This window comes from Gobio gobio (assembly GCF_949357685.1).
Source record: "Gobio gobio genome assembly, chromosome: 12".
Lineage (NCBI taxonomy): Eukaryota > Metazoa > Chordata > Actinopteri > Cypriniformes > Gobionidae > Gobio > Gobio gobio.
This window is the reverse complement of record NC_137105.1, coordinates 39,963,921-39,981,386: the sequence shown is the minus strand read 5'-3', so window position 1 is coordinate 39,981,386 and position 17,466 is coordinate 39,963,921. Positions and strand designations below refer to the sequence as shown.

Sequence of the window (17,466 nt, the reverse complement as noted above, 5' to 3'; positions counted from 1 at the left end):
TTTCTGGCTCTCATTTTACAGTCTGCAACTCCCGGCGACGCCTGGCACCAGAGTGCTTGCGTCCTAAGTGTGCCTGGTCTCCCAGCTTCACACTAGGACGTGCGTGATTTCGGTGTGGCATAGTGGGTAGTTTGTTCCCAGAGTGTCGTCACTCAACGACACAGTGCGAGTTCCCTCAAAGGGGAACGTCCCGGGTTACGACTGTAACCCCTGTTCCCCGAGAAGGGAACGAGACACTGCGTCTCTCTTTATTCTCTTCACTCTCTTCATCGCAAATAAGCTAATGTGTTTGTGTATCAGCGTCTCTTTGTATCTTCCGGTTATGCCGTCATCTACTACGTCATGATGCAGCACCAATCAGGATTGGATAGATTTCATACATGCTTCAGACGCGCTACGCTGGGGGCGTTCCCAGAGTGTCGTCACTCAACGACGCAGTGTCTCGTTCCCTTCTCGGGGAACAGGGGTTACAGTCGTAATCCGAGACGTTTCCTAGGGGAAAAATGCACATGAACGCCCCCTGATGTCATGTTTACCACTGGGAAGTTCGTAAATAATTTTGATACCCAGAGATGGGCGTGCCATAAACTTTAAACATAGGCCTAGAACTTCTGTGACAGACATGTATGTGTATGATTTATTAGTTTTTCCCCCCAAAACAGCTAGATCGTCTTATCATTATTAATGTAGTGCATATTTACATATAAATAATAGATATTATATATAATCTATTAATTAGGCTAATAATTTTTTGTTTGATTTGCGTATTTTATGTTTTATACACAGCGAACAGCCTGCATTTGACCAAAATTATACGGCAGAAAGCGGACTATCTAGCATCGTAAGTGTTTATGGTTGTGCAGTGAATGCGGCACTACATATAATTTTGGTTTTAATAAGATTTTCGCAATAAATAGGCAAGAAAACCTGGTGTCCTCCACGATTCCTGTTAATTCCGACAACAAAGCACTGAATGCAACAAGCTCGTAATCACTACTTCTGAAGTGGGAAGTAGGACATTTCTGTTAGCACGTGAAAGGCAGCATTAGAACCACACACAATCGCCTTTTAAATGACTAACAGCACAAGATATCCTAGGAAAAGCACCCACATCTAGCCTCGTTATGACACCTTTTTTGGTGGTTCTCTTCCACATTGCTGATGAGCTCGTTTTAGTGAATGGGTGTGATTCTCCCTCTCTCTCTCTCTCTCTCTCTCTCTCTCTCGCTCTCTCTCTCTCTCTCTGTGTGTGTGTGTGTGTACAGTTTTGTATTCCGTGCTGGTCTCTGTCGCCAACAGCTGATCTAAATTTAGCCTCACGTGAGGCAGCAGGAAACGGGGTACTGCTGCTCTAAAAATATCCTTACTCTTAAAGCTTTATTCTTCTCTCTCTCTCACCCTTCTCTAAAACTTTTCAGCTCATTTTCATATTTGACGTACTTTCCTCTGCGTTCTTTAATCATTTCACATAGGCATTCATTTTCTTTTTTTATGTTATCATCATTTGCTATTTGTTATCATAGTATAGATTGTGTTTAATTTCTAGCTTTCGCTAACTTTCATAAGCTGCACTAGCTTATGAATGATGTGGGCTATTTTTGAAGTCTCCATAAAATAGTAATTGACTATTTTTTTATTTTTTGGGAATATAATATGAAATGTTATAAATTATAGGCTGGTTATAAATGATTCATCCATGCTCATCACCACTTTTTAAATTAATGTGGCCTCTATCTGTAATCAAAATAACTTCTTCTCCCTCTTGCAGCAACAGAGGGAGTGGAATATCGTAATATCATTGCGCCTGCTGCACCCATGGTATGCCAGCAAATTTCCTTGATTATTACGCAGGAATGAGAGCATAGTTCCTGCATATCGGTCTACAAAATCACAACTTTTAATTTTCTGTCGGTCTTAGTACACAATGTAACTACAGAAGAGTCAAGTTTTAAAAAGGAAAAATATAGAAGTCTTTGGTTATTTTTGAGCGAGATGCTAACGGTCTAATCAGATTCAATGATCTATGTTAAGCTATGCTAAAAGTGCGACCGCCAGACACAGAGATCTGATTCGAAATGGATTCGAAAACGGTAAAACTCAACTTTTTAACTCTAGGGGAGTTGGAAAATGAGCCTATTTTCAAAAAAAGTGGAGTCTTTCTTTAAATTTCAGGAGTTCCTGTTGGGACGAACGTAACATTTTTTACTTTTGTCCCGCTACAGTGACAACAAGCATTTATTTTATCCCGCTGCTAATGTGGGCCCTTTCTGTGTATTGCAGCCATAGACTGTTAAAAAAATAGGTTGCAGCATTTATTAAAACATGTTTGTCATATTATACCAACAGAGTGAGGTTCAGAAACACAGACAGAGGTCTGATTCAGCCAGATGTTTAAGAGAGGGTGTTTCTGGACATATCTGTCAGAAACAATCTCAGGGCAGCTGCTATGTCGCATGGCATATTCCATTTACCTTAGACACATTTGGGTTTTAGATTTACCATGGCATTTCCAGCAAATGTTTTATAAAATGGATTGACATTGCCAATAAAAAATATTCAATTCAAGTTTGTACTTTTGAAAATGAAAATGTAATATTTTTTTCCAAAGATAAAGGACAAAATATGTTTGCAGTTACATATTAACAAGGTCATAGTCAGGTATCTTTGATTAAAAAAAAATCTAGCTTGTATTGTTGTGGTACTTGTGTGTTACTTTCATTCCAACTGACAGGGTCGAAAGCAATAATGAGCAATTTATGTTCAAAGTGAAATTATACTGAAGTTGCTCTACATTTGTACAAAATACCTGCTATTGATAGACAACACTTGTGAGTTATTGACCATAGCAAAAATATATCTCTGTCTAAAACATTATATTTTAAAATATGTTTTTTCTGAAAAATGGTACTTTCGCCCCTGCTCTCCACATACAATAAGCTTAAAATACTCACTGATAATAGGCTAAATAATCACTAGACTAGACTATACTAAGCTGAAGAAACTACTTTGCTCTTTTTATACACTTTTTTTTGTACTTTTCAGTATTGGGGAAAATATAAGCTTAGCCTACTTATAATCAACATTTCTCTCACCATCTTGTTTTTCATAGAGCATAGTGGATTTTAGGAGTGCCTTCTCAGTAAACGACATATGCAATGCTGCCTTAGATCTCGACTAAAACAAGATGTCTTAGCGGGCAGTTTAATTATGCTATAGCTTTTGGGAAAACCTTCATGTCAAGAAAGCGCCTGGCACTCGCTCTGAGACAGTTCATTGATAATTTAAGGCACTGAGTCATGTTATAATTTCTTGACCATGAAACGTCGCTCTATAAACTCGGAGCTGTGCATGTGTTCATCTGTGTGGGCTGTGCATTTCCTATATTTCCCTCACAGATTTTCTCCTCGAGGTGCATGTATATGTGGGAGTGTGTGCACGTGTGGGCTGCTCAAGCGCATGTAGCGCTTGTTGGAAGCATTTTATCAATTTAACCAATGACGCATATTTTTGTCTCACAGTTGCCAAGACACATTTTATTTACACACATGACACATGCTAACATACAACTTGAGTGCACAAGTGTGCTTCCTCACTGTCAAACACACACTGTAATGATTTGAATGTCTGAGTCTCTCTTCACATAGTGTAATTTAATTCATTTAATTTACACATTTAGACGCAGTAAGATGTTACTATTTATACAACCATATATGTCAAGAAAATGGTTGGAAATACAAATCAGCAAACAGATTAAATGAGTCAAAATAGATTTTATAGATTAGAAATGAAGATTTCTGTTGATTAGGTTTAAATTGGCGACTGAAACGGGATACATATGGACCTCCAGAGGTTTGAGTGTTTGCTGGTCATCTTACTGCATCGGCAAGCAATGTCACATGCCGATAAACAGCCTGGTTGCCATGGTGATGATACCTTAAATCCACATGCATCAGTGTCTTTCAATGTTTGCAGGTTCAGATTGCATTTATCATGCCCAATCACACACAATCTGTCCAGTGGAAAAACTGTCTTTAAGGTACAGAATAAGTTCACTGCCTTTGTCTACAGTTAAATCGAATTCAATACAGAAGTGCAATTAAAGGTCTTTAAAGTTTATGAATTGCTGACTCATTCCAGCAGGTAAGTGTTGACACAGCTCTCAATCCACATTAAAGTCGTGTTCTGTCATGAAGGAAAGAAATAGTGTCAGGAACTGACAGCATATCTGGCAGGATTAAGTCATTGCAAATTAAGGCTTTATAACTTCACAGAGATATTTTGCTGATTTAGAGCATTACAAGTGATAAGTATTTATTGAAAAACCTTATCTTTACTTAGCAGCTTTATACAAAAAATGGCCTTGTCATACTGGAATTTATTGAAGCTATATTTGATTTAGAAGCACAATATATATATATATATATATATATATATATATATATATATATATATATATATATATATATATATATATATATATATATATATATATATATATATATATATATATATATATATATATATATATTATTTATTTAATTTTTTTGTAAACCTTAAACATGCAGGTATCATGCATGAAACCATCATATCCTTTTTTTTTTTTTATCTATCCATATGCGTTCATCTGATCCTTTCAGGATCAAACTGGTGGCATAATTAGGCTAGTATTTACAGGATGCATGTAAATCAATGTTTTAATGATAGAAATCATTCGCTCAGTATAAAAACTGGTTTTGACAGCATGGTTATAAAATATAATGAGTATGGAGAAAATATTCAGTGCTCAGAGCGCTCATGGCCACATATACTGCTGACCCACTCAGCTTGTGCACAATTCACTTGGAAAAGCACTTTATTAGCTTTCACATGCATGCTGTCAGTCGACAAGCATGGCTGTCAATCAACAAACATGGCAGATGAAAAGAAACAAGACAAGGTTACTAAAATAGAACTTCAAAAGAGTGCTGAAAAAATTATCGAACCATCCGCAACACAGAGGTTCACATTTGATTGCCATGTTTTATTTGTAATTTTTTCACTATTCACATCTAACATAGAAGTTCATAGTATGCAATTAATGCAATTAATTCATTGGCTTCTTAATACGTTTTAGTTTTGAAGTTGAAGTTATTAAACAGTAAATATTCATGGTTGCAATTTTTTTTTATTGTATGCCTTAATTTGTGAGTGTTACTTCATGTCACGGAAAAAAGACTGAGACAGTATAGCTTTTTTGTCATTTTATTTCATTCTTCTTTTTACTCAATTTTAATCTTATTTTTTGCAACTGTAAAGAGGTTTTATTAAAAAAAATGCCAAGTTTTAACTGTTCATTAACAGCACCGATAAAATGATATTCCTCCAATCATGCAATGCACATCACTCAGAGACATTATCCACATTTAAAGGGTCTTACTTAAGTAATTAAATACTTAAGTAATTAAGTAAGCGCATTAATGATCTTTCAAACTAAGGTTCTTTCCACGGGATATATAATATATGTTTGACTTGACTCAAATGATTAATAAAAAAATACATTAAAATAAATAAACAAATAAATATGCAATCAATTAATAAGAAAATGCAATGAATTTAAATAAATATCTAAAATACTTCGGCCCCTTTATATTAGGTGGCCTTAACTACTATGTACTTACATCCAAATATAAGTACAATATACTTATTGTGTTCAAATTGTATTGCAAAACACTTTAGCAGATATTGAGGTGGGATACGGGTAAAGTTAAGGACAGGTGTGGTGGTATGGGTAAGTTTAAGGGTACACTCTAAAAAAAAAAAGGTTCTATATTGCACCAAAAATGGTTCTTGGCTCGTAATCATAGGGGAACCTTTTTTAGTGCTATATAGCACCAATTTTGGTGCTTCAGCGGTTCTTCAGAGGTTCTTCAGCGGTTCTTCAGAGGTTCTTCACCGGTTCTTTGACTAAGGTGCTATATAGCACCTCTGAAGAACCGCTGAAGAACCACTGAAGCACCAAAATTGGTGCTATATAGCACTAAAAAAGGTTCCCCTATGATTACGAGCCTTTTTTTTTAGAGTGTAGGGTTAAGTGTAAGGGAAGTGTCAATAATATAATTATAAATGTAACTACAGAAATTAATTACAGATGTAATTATACGAAGGTATTTTTAAAAATGTAAGTACAATGTAAAAACATGTACACAATTAAGTGCATTGTATCAAAAGATTAGTTCAAATGTTAGTACGTAGTAGTTAAGGCCACCTAAAATAAAGTGGGTCAAATACTTCTAATTGGAATAAATCATAATGATTTTTAATAAATAACAATAATAAAAAAATAATATGGCATATGTAGTACATCTTACATAAAGAGCCCATGTCAATCAAATGAGCTCTACTTTGGCCACTGAATGAAGCTGACAGTGCAATTATACAACTTGCACTGTCAGACTATGAGTGACTAAATTTAACACGTATTATCTATGGAAATTTAAGATGTTCTACACATACAACTATAACACACATTTTTGAATTATTTTTGGGTATCCACTCAGTGTTTTCCCGAATCCCCGTTCAGATTAATAAACACACAGATCCTTGTAGAAATCACATAAGATACACACAAAAGAGATCCAAAAGCAGGGTGCAAAATTAGCCTTTTGTCACACCTGCCAATAGAAGGTGAAAATTTACTGGACATAAATATTTTTTATAATTGATTAAACTGCATCTTTTTTATACATCAAAAGTATATTTTTGACCCTTAAACAACTGCATTAGCTATTTTTTTCTGCAAACTGGTCACAAGCACATGAGTGCTGAATGAAATTCGGACATACTACATCCGTCATATTGTCACTGTCATGTGACCTACACCATCAGTTCCGTTGCAAACCAAACCATCTCCCGTGGCCTCATGGGATAGTAAAGTGCCAACTGAATGCCATTGAATGTACTTTTTGCCTACTGTCTTATGAATACTATGAATTCAAACAAACTACTCAGCTCGCATACTGTTTTTCGTATACTATATATAGTATATCAGTGCATTTCCCTGTAGAACTGCTTACAGTATTGTGGTTTTGTTTCTCATTTTTAAGTTTTGGTGACTTAATGTGAGTAATATGCACAGCAGTTCTTTATTATTTATTTAATTTATTAATTAATATATATATATATATATATATATATATATATATATATATATATATATATATATATATATATATATATATATATATATATATATATATATATATATATATATATATATATATATATATATATATTAATAAATTAAATACATACAGTGGCAAGAAAAAGTATGCAAACCACTTGCAGAATCTGTGAAAATGTGAATAATTTGAACTAAATAAAAGAGATCATACAAAATGCATGTTATTTTTTATTTAGTACTGTATTTAGGCTGTTTTTTTTTTGTTTTGTGATGGTTGGACAATTGAGGGACTCAAAGACAACTATTAAAAAAAAGGTTGTAACATTCACTGATGCTCCAGAAGGAAACACAATGCATTAAGAGCTGGGGGGCAAAAACTTTTTGAATTTGAAGATCAAGGTAAATTGTACTCAATTTGTCTTCTGTGAAACATGGAATTATCTTCTGTTGCTCCTGAAGGGCAGTACTAAATAAAAAAAATAAAAAAATGTCTTACAAAATAAAAACCATTTGGACATCTTCATCCTGCTCAAAAGTTTTCACCCCCAGCTCTTCATGCATCGTGTTTCCTTCTGGAGCATCAGTGAATGTTTCAACCTTTTTTCAGTATGATGAAAAAAAAGTATGTTGAATGTTTCAACTCAGTCCCTGAATCGTCCTCAGTGTGAAAAGATGGATCTCAAAATCATACAGTCCCTGTTGGAGAGGGTTCAAATGTGCAAAAGATACTGGAAAACTGAAGAATGTGCAGGAGCTGGAGATTTTTTCTGAAGAACATTGGGCAGTTTAACTGCTCAGGACAAACAAGGGACTCATGAACAACCATCACAAAACAAAAAAACACAGTGGATCATCCAGGGAACGACACACAGTATTGAGAATTAATGGTTCATAAACTTTTGAACAGGGTTATTTTAATAAATTCAGCTATATTTTTGTCTTGTGGACTATATGTAAACATTTTTTATGTAAAATATCTTATTCAGGACAGTACTAAATAAAACATAACATGCATTTTAGACTAGTTAAAATTATTCACATTTTCACAGATTCTGCAAGTGGTTCACATACTTTGTCTTGCCACTGTAATCATTCATTAAAACCAAAGCCATAAAATGATCCCATGACGGGAACACCTAAAATACTATATATAACCTTTTCTTCTAAGAGTGTAGATACTTCATGAGTGTGAATGAATACAGACATAGACGTCAATACAGTAAAAAAAAAAGAGATTTGAAAGGTTTCTCCAACAGACGTACACCTTCACATTTACCAAACTTTCAAGAATGCATATGTGTTTGTTCCTTCCGCAGGTATAGCGAAGATGGCACAACACTTTGTTTAAAAATTCAATGAGCTAAAAACGCATATGCTGCGTCAGTTGTCCATTAGAAACCTTGTTACAAATAAAAAATACATTAACTTTTTTTAAAAATCATTGCATTCTTTTGCAGACATGTCAATACACACAATACTTTGTCCGGAATTTATTCTCAGCGTCTTAATTGAGGCATATGTGAAAGTCTATTTTACTCCTCTCTGAGACAAGTGAATACACACACTCACCGCACGAGTATAAACACACACCCATGCATAGGCTCAGGTGTTACGGTTTGGTGGCAGCTTTGCCATTAGCAGGCACCGTTTCCAAGGTGATCTCCAGGCTGTCAATCTCGGAGCATTTCCGCCCCCTCACAATCACCCGCACAGACTTCTTACACTCCATTGATTGGCTCTTTGGTTTGAGTTCTTTTATCACTCTAGGTTCTTGTTCCGGCTCCAATTCAGGTTCGGTGATGTCCTGCAGAAACAACTGCACAGTGTTCACGTTGACTGGACAGCGGCGTGGGTAGTGCTTAAACTGCTCAAACGGATCATTGCACCTCTCGCAATTGCAGTGGCATGGACCTACGGGCCCCCCTAAGGAATCTGAGATGGATTGGCCTCTTCGCCGCAGGGGCCGCAGATTGAGGGCCAGTGATGGGCGGTAGCTTGAGCGGGGAAAACACTGGCACAGGCAGTTGTGCACGCAAACCCCTCGCAGGGAGCGCATGTCCTTGCAGAGGAGGTGGCGGAAATTGGGTTTGAGCAAGAGGTAGATGAGAGGGTTATAAAGGGTGGAGGATTTGGCAAAAACCGCAGGGATGGCAAAGGCCAGGGGCGGGATGTCCTCAAAATGGCCAAATGCCGCCCACATAGACACCAGTGCATATGGACTCCATGCAGTGAAGAATCCTATACACACTGCCACACTCAGCTGCAGAAAGACGTCATAAAGAACTTCATTAGGACCATAATTTTACAGCACTGAAGTTCACATGGCAGTTGTTGGCTGCTTTTCCTGCTTTTTTTAAAGACATTTTTTGAAATTAGGCTAGTCTCTTGAAATTTTACTCACCAAGGCTGCATTTATTTGATCAAAAATACAGTAAAAACATAAATATTGTGACATTTTCTAACAATTTAAAATAACTTTTCTATTTTATTTATGTGATGGACAAGCTAAAAATCTTTATTTAAATTAAAAATCATTTAGTAATTAATGTGATTCTGAGTGGAAAATTAACCATTTGGCTAATTGTGTGATGTAGGTATGTTGCTGTGTCTAGAGTTTTAAAAACGTATCTTAAAGGGATTGTTCAGCCCAAAATGAAAATAACCCCATGATTTAGTCACCCTCAAGCCATCCTACGTGTAGCCTATATGATATTCTTCCTGGCTCTTCTAATCATTATAATGGCAGTAAATGGCAGCACAAAATTTGAAGCCCAAAAAAAGTGTATCCAACCATCCATTATAAAAGTAATCCACACGGCTCTGCGGTGTTAATAAAGGCTTTCTGAAGCGAATCGATGTGTTTTTGTAAGAAAAATATCCATATTTAACATGTTATAAAGTGAAATATCTAGCTTCTGCTGGACTGCCTTCCATATTCAACTTACAAAAAAAGAGTGACTGGCACGATGATGATGTCGGATGTATAGCGTAAGCGTTTTTAACTGTGAGAGGCGTTACACTTTCTTCGTAAGTTGAATACAGAAGGCGGTCCGGCCGGAAGCTATTTTACTTTATAAAGTTTTAAATACTTTTCTTACACAAACCCATCGATTCATTTCAGAAGGCCTTTATTAAGCCGTGTGAAGGACTTTTATAATGGATGGATGCACTTGTTTGGGCTTCAAATTTTGGGCTGCCATTCACTGCCATTATAGAACTTGGATTAGCCAGGACATTTTATAATATAACTCTGATTGTATTAGTCTAAACAAAGAATGTCATGTACCTAGGATGGCTTGAGGGTGAGTAAATTATGGGATCATTTTTGGGTAACTATTGCTTTAAGTATAAGTAAACGCTTGTTAGAAATTTTAACAAAAAAGAGAATATTTTTGTCACAAACAATAAAAAACAATAACCCATGTAAAATAAATGAAGACTGCCCCTTCACCTTCACTATAATGGCCTGAATGTTGCCCATGCGTGTCTGCACTGAGACGTGTTGCTCCACCGCTCTGCGGGACTCTCGGACCGTGAGCAGTATGCGTGTGTAGGATACGATGATGATGCCGCACGGCAGCAGGTAACAGGCGATGAAGAGTACACTGGTGTATGAGCGGGCAACTGAGTCGTGACTGGACCAGGCCCAGTCAATACAGCAGGCCGTGCCGTAGGGTTCGGGACCATACTGCCCCCAGTGGGCGAGAGGGGAGCAGGCGAACACGAGAGCATAGGCCCATGCGCACGCTATTAACACACGACCGTGCTCATAGCTGAACCTATTACCTACAGAGATACACACATATACATTATAGAATAGATAATGGCTACAAATAATATAATAAAATATACTTTTTTTTTTTAATTCTGAAACTATGGCTCAATTTATCAAAACTCTACACAAAACATGCACATAATATGCAAAACGTCACATCTCTTGCAAAAGCAAAACACTTCATTCAAAACTATTTCAAGCTCAGAATGTGGACATTTTGACCATCTCATACTGAGTTATACAGGGATGCTGGTAAACTGTCAGAGGTGAGTCGGCTATTTATAAATAGGCCTCCTTGCACGTGTAGATTATCTGAATGTGCTCCTCCCGAACATTGTTAATAAAATATCTTTTACGTCATGGAAGTGTGGACTCAGAGGAAGAACACAAGAACAGGGGCTACGACAGGGACATTGTTATGAGTAAATCATTGAATCGTTAAAAAACGTGATTCATTGAGGAGCAAAACAAGTGAATAATTTAATCATTCTCTCAACTGAAGTGTTCACAAAAACAGAACACCAGTACTGTATGTTGATTTGAGACATTAAACCAAAAAATCGTTATTTGTAAATTGTAAAATAGATGCATTTTCACTTGTGGACTTTTGGACCCCACTGTATTTAACACAATAAAAACTATAGGCTAATGTATAGGGTATGAATACCGTGAAGTGGATAGCAGACTTTGAGGCAGCAAACAGTGCTGAGTATAGTGAGAGTGGTCAGAGAGCAGATCCCGAACAAAACACCACAGAAGGCATAGATCACACACACTGTCCTTCCATAAAGCCACCTGCAAAAAATAGAAACAGCACTCATAAAAAACAGCGACATAAAGATCACGATCAAGGATTGATGTTTTATGTAAAATTCAGAAGTTATTTTAATCAAATAAAATTCATAACATAACTGAAGATGTGCTTAATTGAGCCCTTGCAGTTGTTATATAAATCCAATCTTTATTCAACCCTTAAAGGAACACGCCAACTTTTTGGGACTATGGCTTATTAACTGTATTCCCCAGAGTTAGAGAAGTCCATACATACCATTCTCATCTCCGTGAAATGTGTTGAAGGATTACGGCCATCCCATCGATAGTACATACGCGGATCACCCGCGGCTGCGGTAAGTGTTCCGTTATGTTTTTAGATGAGTAGCCTACTGTAACAGTACCATTAGCTAGATCTAATGTAACATTTGTGACACTGTTAAATGAATAGGGTGGTCACTACTTTATTGCAGTTTTTCCCGTACTCCATGTATCCCCTGTAATGTTAGTATTGTGTTGTCACGAACGTGCTCTGTCACAGTAACAAACGAGCGGTGCTAGAGGTAATTCTCTGGACTGTAGCATTTACCTTGCTAATGACTTGGAGGGGAGATGGGCAGTTTTAATTTTTGTCTGTGGGTTCATTGTGCAAAAACAGCTACCTAGTCACGCTGGTTTTGTTGACGGAAGTAACAACGCTGCTTCTCAGGTGCTGCGAGCAAATCACTACCCAGAAGTAGAGCAGTGCTGCACCTTCTGAGAATATAGTCCCCAGTATGTATACATTTATAAGATGGCTGTGTCTCATGTAACCTTGTTATTTGTACACGCTGTGACTATACACATCACAACATGTAAATAGGAAAATGTTGGCGTTATTTTGTCACTTATTGAGCAGTAGGCTAGCTGGAGGCATATACTTCCAGTCTTTGTGTGCTAAGCTAGGCTAGCAGGGGGGGGGGGGGGGGTGTCAGAAAGAGTTATGGCATGTACGGAGATGAGAATGGTATGTATGGACTTATCTAACTCTGGGGAATAAAGTTAATAAGCCAAAGTCCCAAAAAGTTGGCGTGTTCCTTTAACATCATCTCAAAACTCCATAACTTCAACAGACATAACAATTAAGAAATCAGAATCAATGTCATATCATATGTGTCAAAGCCCCTTTAACACATGTATGTGGTCTAGACCTCCTCAGTGAAGTATCTTATTTTTTTCCCCGCCAAATCAGCATATTTGCATTGCAAAATATAGTTAATAAAACCACTATATTAATTTTGGCCCCAAAACAAAACAAGGGAAGTTTTTTATGTAGCAAATTTTATAGACAGAAGTAATTCAGATTGCTTTGTGTACCAGAGAGGAATATAAATAGTTAAAATCGTTTAAGAATAAGGAATAAAAATTATAATACATTAAAGAAAAGTTCTATTTAAAAATTTATTGAAATGAATAAAAAAAAAAAAAAAAATAACACATTTAAAATATAAAACATTAACAACATAAAATTTATTAATATTCTCCTGAACTGCATTAATGCATTAAACCAACAATTTGTATTTTACATATTGTTCGGTTATTGCAGTTCATGATAATACGTTCCTGTTTTCGACTGGAAGAGTATGGCACTAGGCCAGGGTCAACGCAAAGGTCATGGGTTTGATTTCCAGGAAACACACACTGACAAAAAAATTTAAAAGCTATGACAATGACAGAACAGCAAAACTGATTATTTTGTAAATGCATACACAACAGTATACAGAACATGTAATTTAACAGCTTAACAAACATAGGCAAAGTATTGTCTCACTATAATCCACATAACCAAGTGACAGATGAATTTGTGCCAAAATATTGTAGAGTCTGATTGAACGCACGTCCTCTGATTTTCAACAAGAAAAGATAAGGGAAGCATTTTCTCCTACCTATTCAGTGTGCTATGCACGATTATATGATTACCGGTAGTTGCATTTTGTTTGCTGTCTTAAACACACCCAACAAATGTGCGATAAATCCATTAAAGGACGTTCTCCCCTTGTAATCGATTGAGTTAGTTTACCTGATGTACAATCCACCGCTGCCACAAAACGAGAAATTAATAATTTATTTTGCACACACACACACACACACACACACACACACACACACACACACACACACACACACACACACACACACACACACACACACACACACACACACACACACACACACACACACACACACACACACACACACACACACACACACACACACACACACACAAAAAGAACAACAATGTCTTTTGCATACATCACGCATTACATTCCGGATGCAGAATGAAGTCACACATACCAGCGATTGAAATTGTCATTCTTAACCACAGTCTGAAGTAAAGGTGTAACCTTGATGGCTGTGGTCTGGATTTATGTGTGAGAAATGTTCTGGCTGTGACACAGAGCCGCTCTGTGCAAAAAGAGCCACTGGATTTGGTCTGTCTACAGCATTTTTTACATGACTGCTCACATCATCATTATCACTGAGTTTACCGGCCGGTTTCCTCTTCATGGAGCATTGAACTGTAAGTGTTTGTGTGTGCCTTTTTGGATTGGTTTATATGAACCATTTTGTCTTGGTAAAATGATAAGCTAAGGCGAAGTGACAGCTAAGTATGTGTGTCCAAATTTATTGTGGTCCAAATCCAAAATGTTCTCTCACCATCTGTGTAAAAAATCTCTGCCAAATGACCTACTGTTTTCAAGGTTGAGTGGTAATTTAATTGCCGTCCTAATTAGAACTGTGCAGTTAATAGAAATCATAATAAAATCTTGATGTGCGCATGTTCGATTTCTAAACCGTAGAAAGCATGATTTCTCCACCTGCCCCCTCAGTGTGCAGCAGAATATAGCGTGAGAATACAGTGAGAAGCGGGAGATGCTGCAAGAAACCAGACGCGAGCGCAAAGTCCGTCTAGTGAGTTAACATAAAAACAATTGCACATGCCGAACCAGTTGAATAAAAACAATAATATAGTGATAATACAGGCATTTGCGAACTGCACAAAATACGAAAAAAGTAAAAAAAAAAAAAGCATGAAATAACGACGCCGTCACATATAATTTGTGCAAAGATATGGTGCCCGCACATATTGTCCATACTCAGCTGGCCCGGCTTCCAAAAAAATTATACAGATAAGTAGGGGTGGGCAATATATCGGTAGACACGAGTAACCAGTAGACATTTGAGTGCTTTTTGCCGCCTAATTGGGCTTGAACAGTTAAATACACCCATGTGTCAAACTGACATGTATTTGAAAGTAAACATTTATGCAGTAGGTGAACGTAAAAAGTTGAGAAAGAAAAACGTACGCGGAACCGTATTGGATGCGTGCAAGCCTGTAGCACTCCTCTCAGAAACTGAAGCCTCCGCGCCTCGATCGCCCCCAGGTGGCTGGTCCCAGTATAGCTCATAACCCCCGCCCCTCCATGTTTTCTAATGGACACGAGACAAACTAAACAATCAAATTACACTTCAAATTTTTTTCCCAAAAGTTGGTTTCTGTCATTGTTGGCAGTTTTTATCACAATGATTTCATTTCAAGTGTTTGTTTTTTAAATAAGTTTAGTTTTAGTGAGTTATTTGAGTCTATAAAAACAGGGGATGTGACATCTTGATTGACAGCTTCTCTTGGTGAAGTTGTCACTGATGCACCAACTTTTTCTGGATTTTTGGCAGGAGATTGGAGCATTAGCTTTAATCTCTACATTTCCATAACTGTTTATTTCACACCAACATAATGTATTGTTCTGCATCTTGATATCGGCTTTTGATATCGCACCTCTACTTCCTGCTCTCTACCGTGCAGACTCCGGTCCCAAGATCACTACTCCACAGACTCGGTCCCAAATCTGCGCAAGATGTCAGCGCCATATTCGGACCTCGGGAGGCTTCAGTTACTTCAGCGGAAGCCAATGAAGTGGCGTCGTCCATATTTTTTTACGGTCTATGGATTTGTGCAGTCGGTCTTAAAGTGACCTGCTGTCATTATTAATGCTAATCAAACAAAAAAAGAGAGAGAAAATCTCTCACTGCTCTTGACTGAATCACTTTTGTAACTTTAATAAGAAATATAGCTGCAAGCAGCAATACCGGGGCCAAGCGCAAAGAAGAAGACAAGACATGCCAAAATGGCTGGCAGTGTCAGATCAACTGGAGCAATGAGCAATTAATCACGTTTTAAGATGATTTTAAGCAAAAGGCTGAAAATGCATTGTCTGAGAGTGTCAGACCAACTGCAACAATTAACAATTATACAGTTTAAGAAGATTAGGCAAAATGGCTGAAATATCATATATTGAGTCACTGATAATGTAAGTTAATGGTTTATCACATTTGACCAATAGGTGGCACAGATACGAAATTGATGTGGTGTGGTCAGAATAAGGGAACAATGACACATGCAAAGTTTGATGCCAATATGTCAAAGCATTGCAGAGATACAGCCTCAAGAGTCATTTTGGCATAATGGCTCAACTTCGTCGCTGCGGTTTACAAAAACGGTTTCATCTATTGATGCAAAATCCCTAACTTTTTGTTGACACAGTCTGAAGATGATACGATTCGATTTTGGTGGAAATTGGACAAACGGTCTAGGATGAGTTTGAAAAAGTAGGTTTTGATCAAATAAGAACATTGAGGACAGGATGTTTGACCAAATATGGAAAAATTAGTATCTCTGTTCTCGGCATGAGCCAATGACTGTATTATGACCAGTTTCATTAAACTAGGCTAATTTAATCAAAAGTTATTAGCATGTTTGTAAATTTTGTTATAACCTCTGACCACAAGGTGGCACTGCCCCAAAACGTTTTGAGTACCTTCAAAGCATGGTGCGGAAGACATGATTTTTGGACAAACAGTTCAAAAGTTATAAGCAAAAATAGGCATTTTTTGTATCTCCGGACCAGTAGGTGGCGCTGCGCCGAAACGCTGCATGTTGCTTCAGGTCATGCTTGTGATGACATATACCAAGATTGGTTTGAATACGATAAAGCGTTGTGGAGATATAGGCTTATGAGTGTTTTTGCAACCGCTACGCAAAATTTGTGTGCGCGTTTATCGAAAACGATTTGACAAATCAACTTAATTTGCAAGATTTTTTGTCAGCATGGTCTGAAGATGATCTGGTTCAATTTTCGTGCAAATCGGACAAACCGTCTAGGACGAGTTCGTAAAAGTAGGTTTTTTGGAAAATTAAAAATGGCGGGGAAATTATCATGACCGAAAATGACATCATAGGTTGCAATTGAATCGGCATGAGCCAATGACTCTATTATGACCAGTTTCAATATACTAGGCTAATTTAATCAAAAGTTATTAGCATTTTTGTCAAGTTTGTTATATCTTTTGACCACAAGGTGGCACTGCCCTAAAACTTTTTGAGTACCTTCAGGGCATAGCAAGGAAGTCACATACCGAGTTTAGTAACAATATACTAATGCATTTGTAAAATATAGCATTTTTTGACAAAATTCAAAATGGCCGACAGCCAAAATGGCCGATATGGTAAAATTGAATATCAGACGACTCGGCATGCCGTCCTGAATGTAACGAGACCACTTTTATGATTTTTGGACAAACAGTTCAGAAGTTATAAGCAAAAATAGCAATTTTTCGTATCTCCGGACCAGTAGGTGGCGCTGCGCCGAAACGCTGTATGTTGCCTCAAGTCATGCTTGTGATGACATGTACCAAGTTTGGTTTGAATACGATAAAGCGTTGT

The 17,466-nt window shown here is 37.1% G+C and overlaps 1 protein-coding gene across 1 annotated transcript in view; it reads right to left on the bottom strand.

Moving 5' to 3' along the window:
- Positions 1-8,768: 8,768 nt before the first annotated feature.
- Positions 8,769-17,466, bottom strand: part of opn7a (opsin 7, group member a) — a gene marked incomplete at both ends in the record, with an annotated part of 107,025 nt that continues 98,327 nt past the window's right edge. Inside the window, 3 exons of the mRNA XM_079831211.1 lie at positions 8,769-9,419; positions 10,611-10,945; positions 11,602-11,729. Of these exons, the coding sequence (XP_079687337.1) occupies positions 8,769-9,419; positions 10,611-10,945; positions 11,602-11,729 (1,114 nt within the window). The remainder of the gene's footprint in view (positions 9,420-10,610; positions 10,946-11,601; positions 11,730-17,466) is intronic.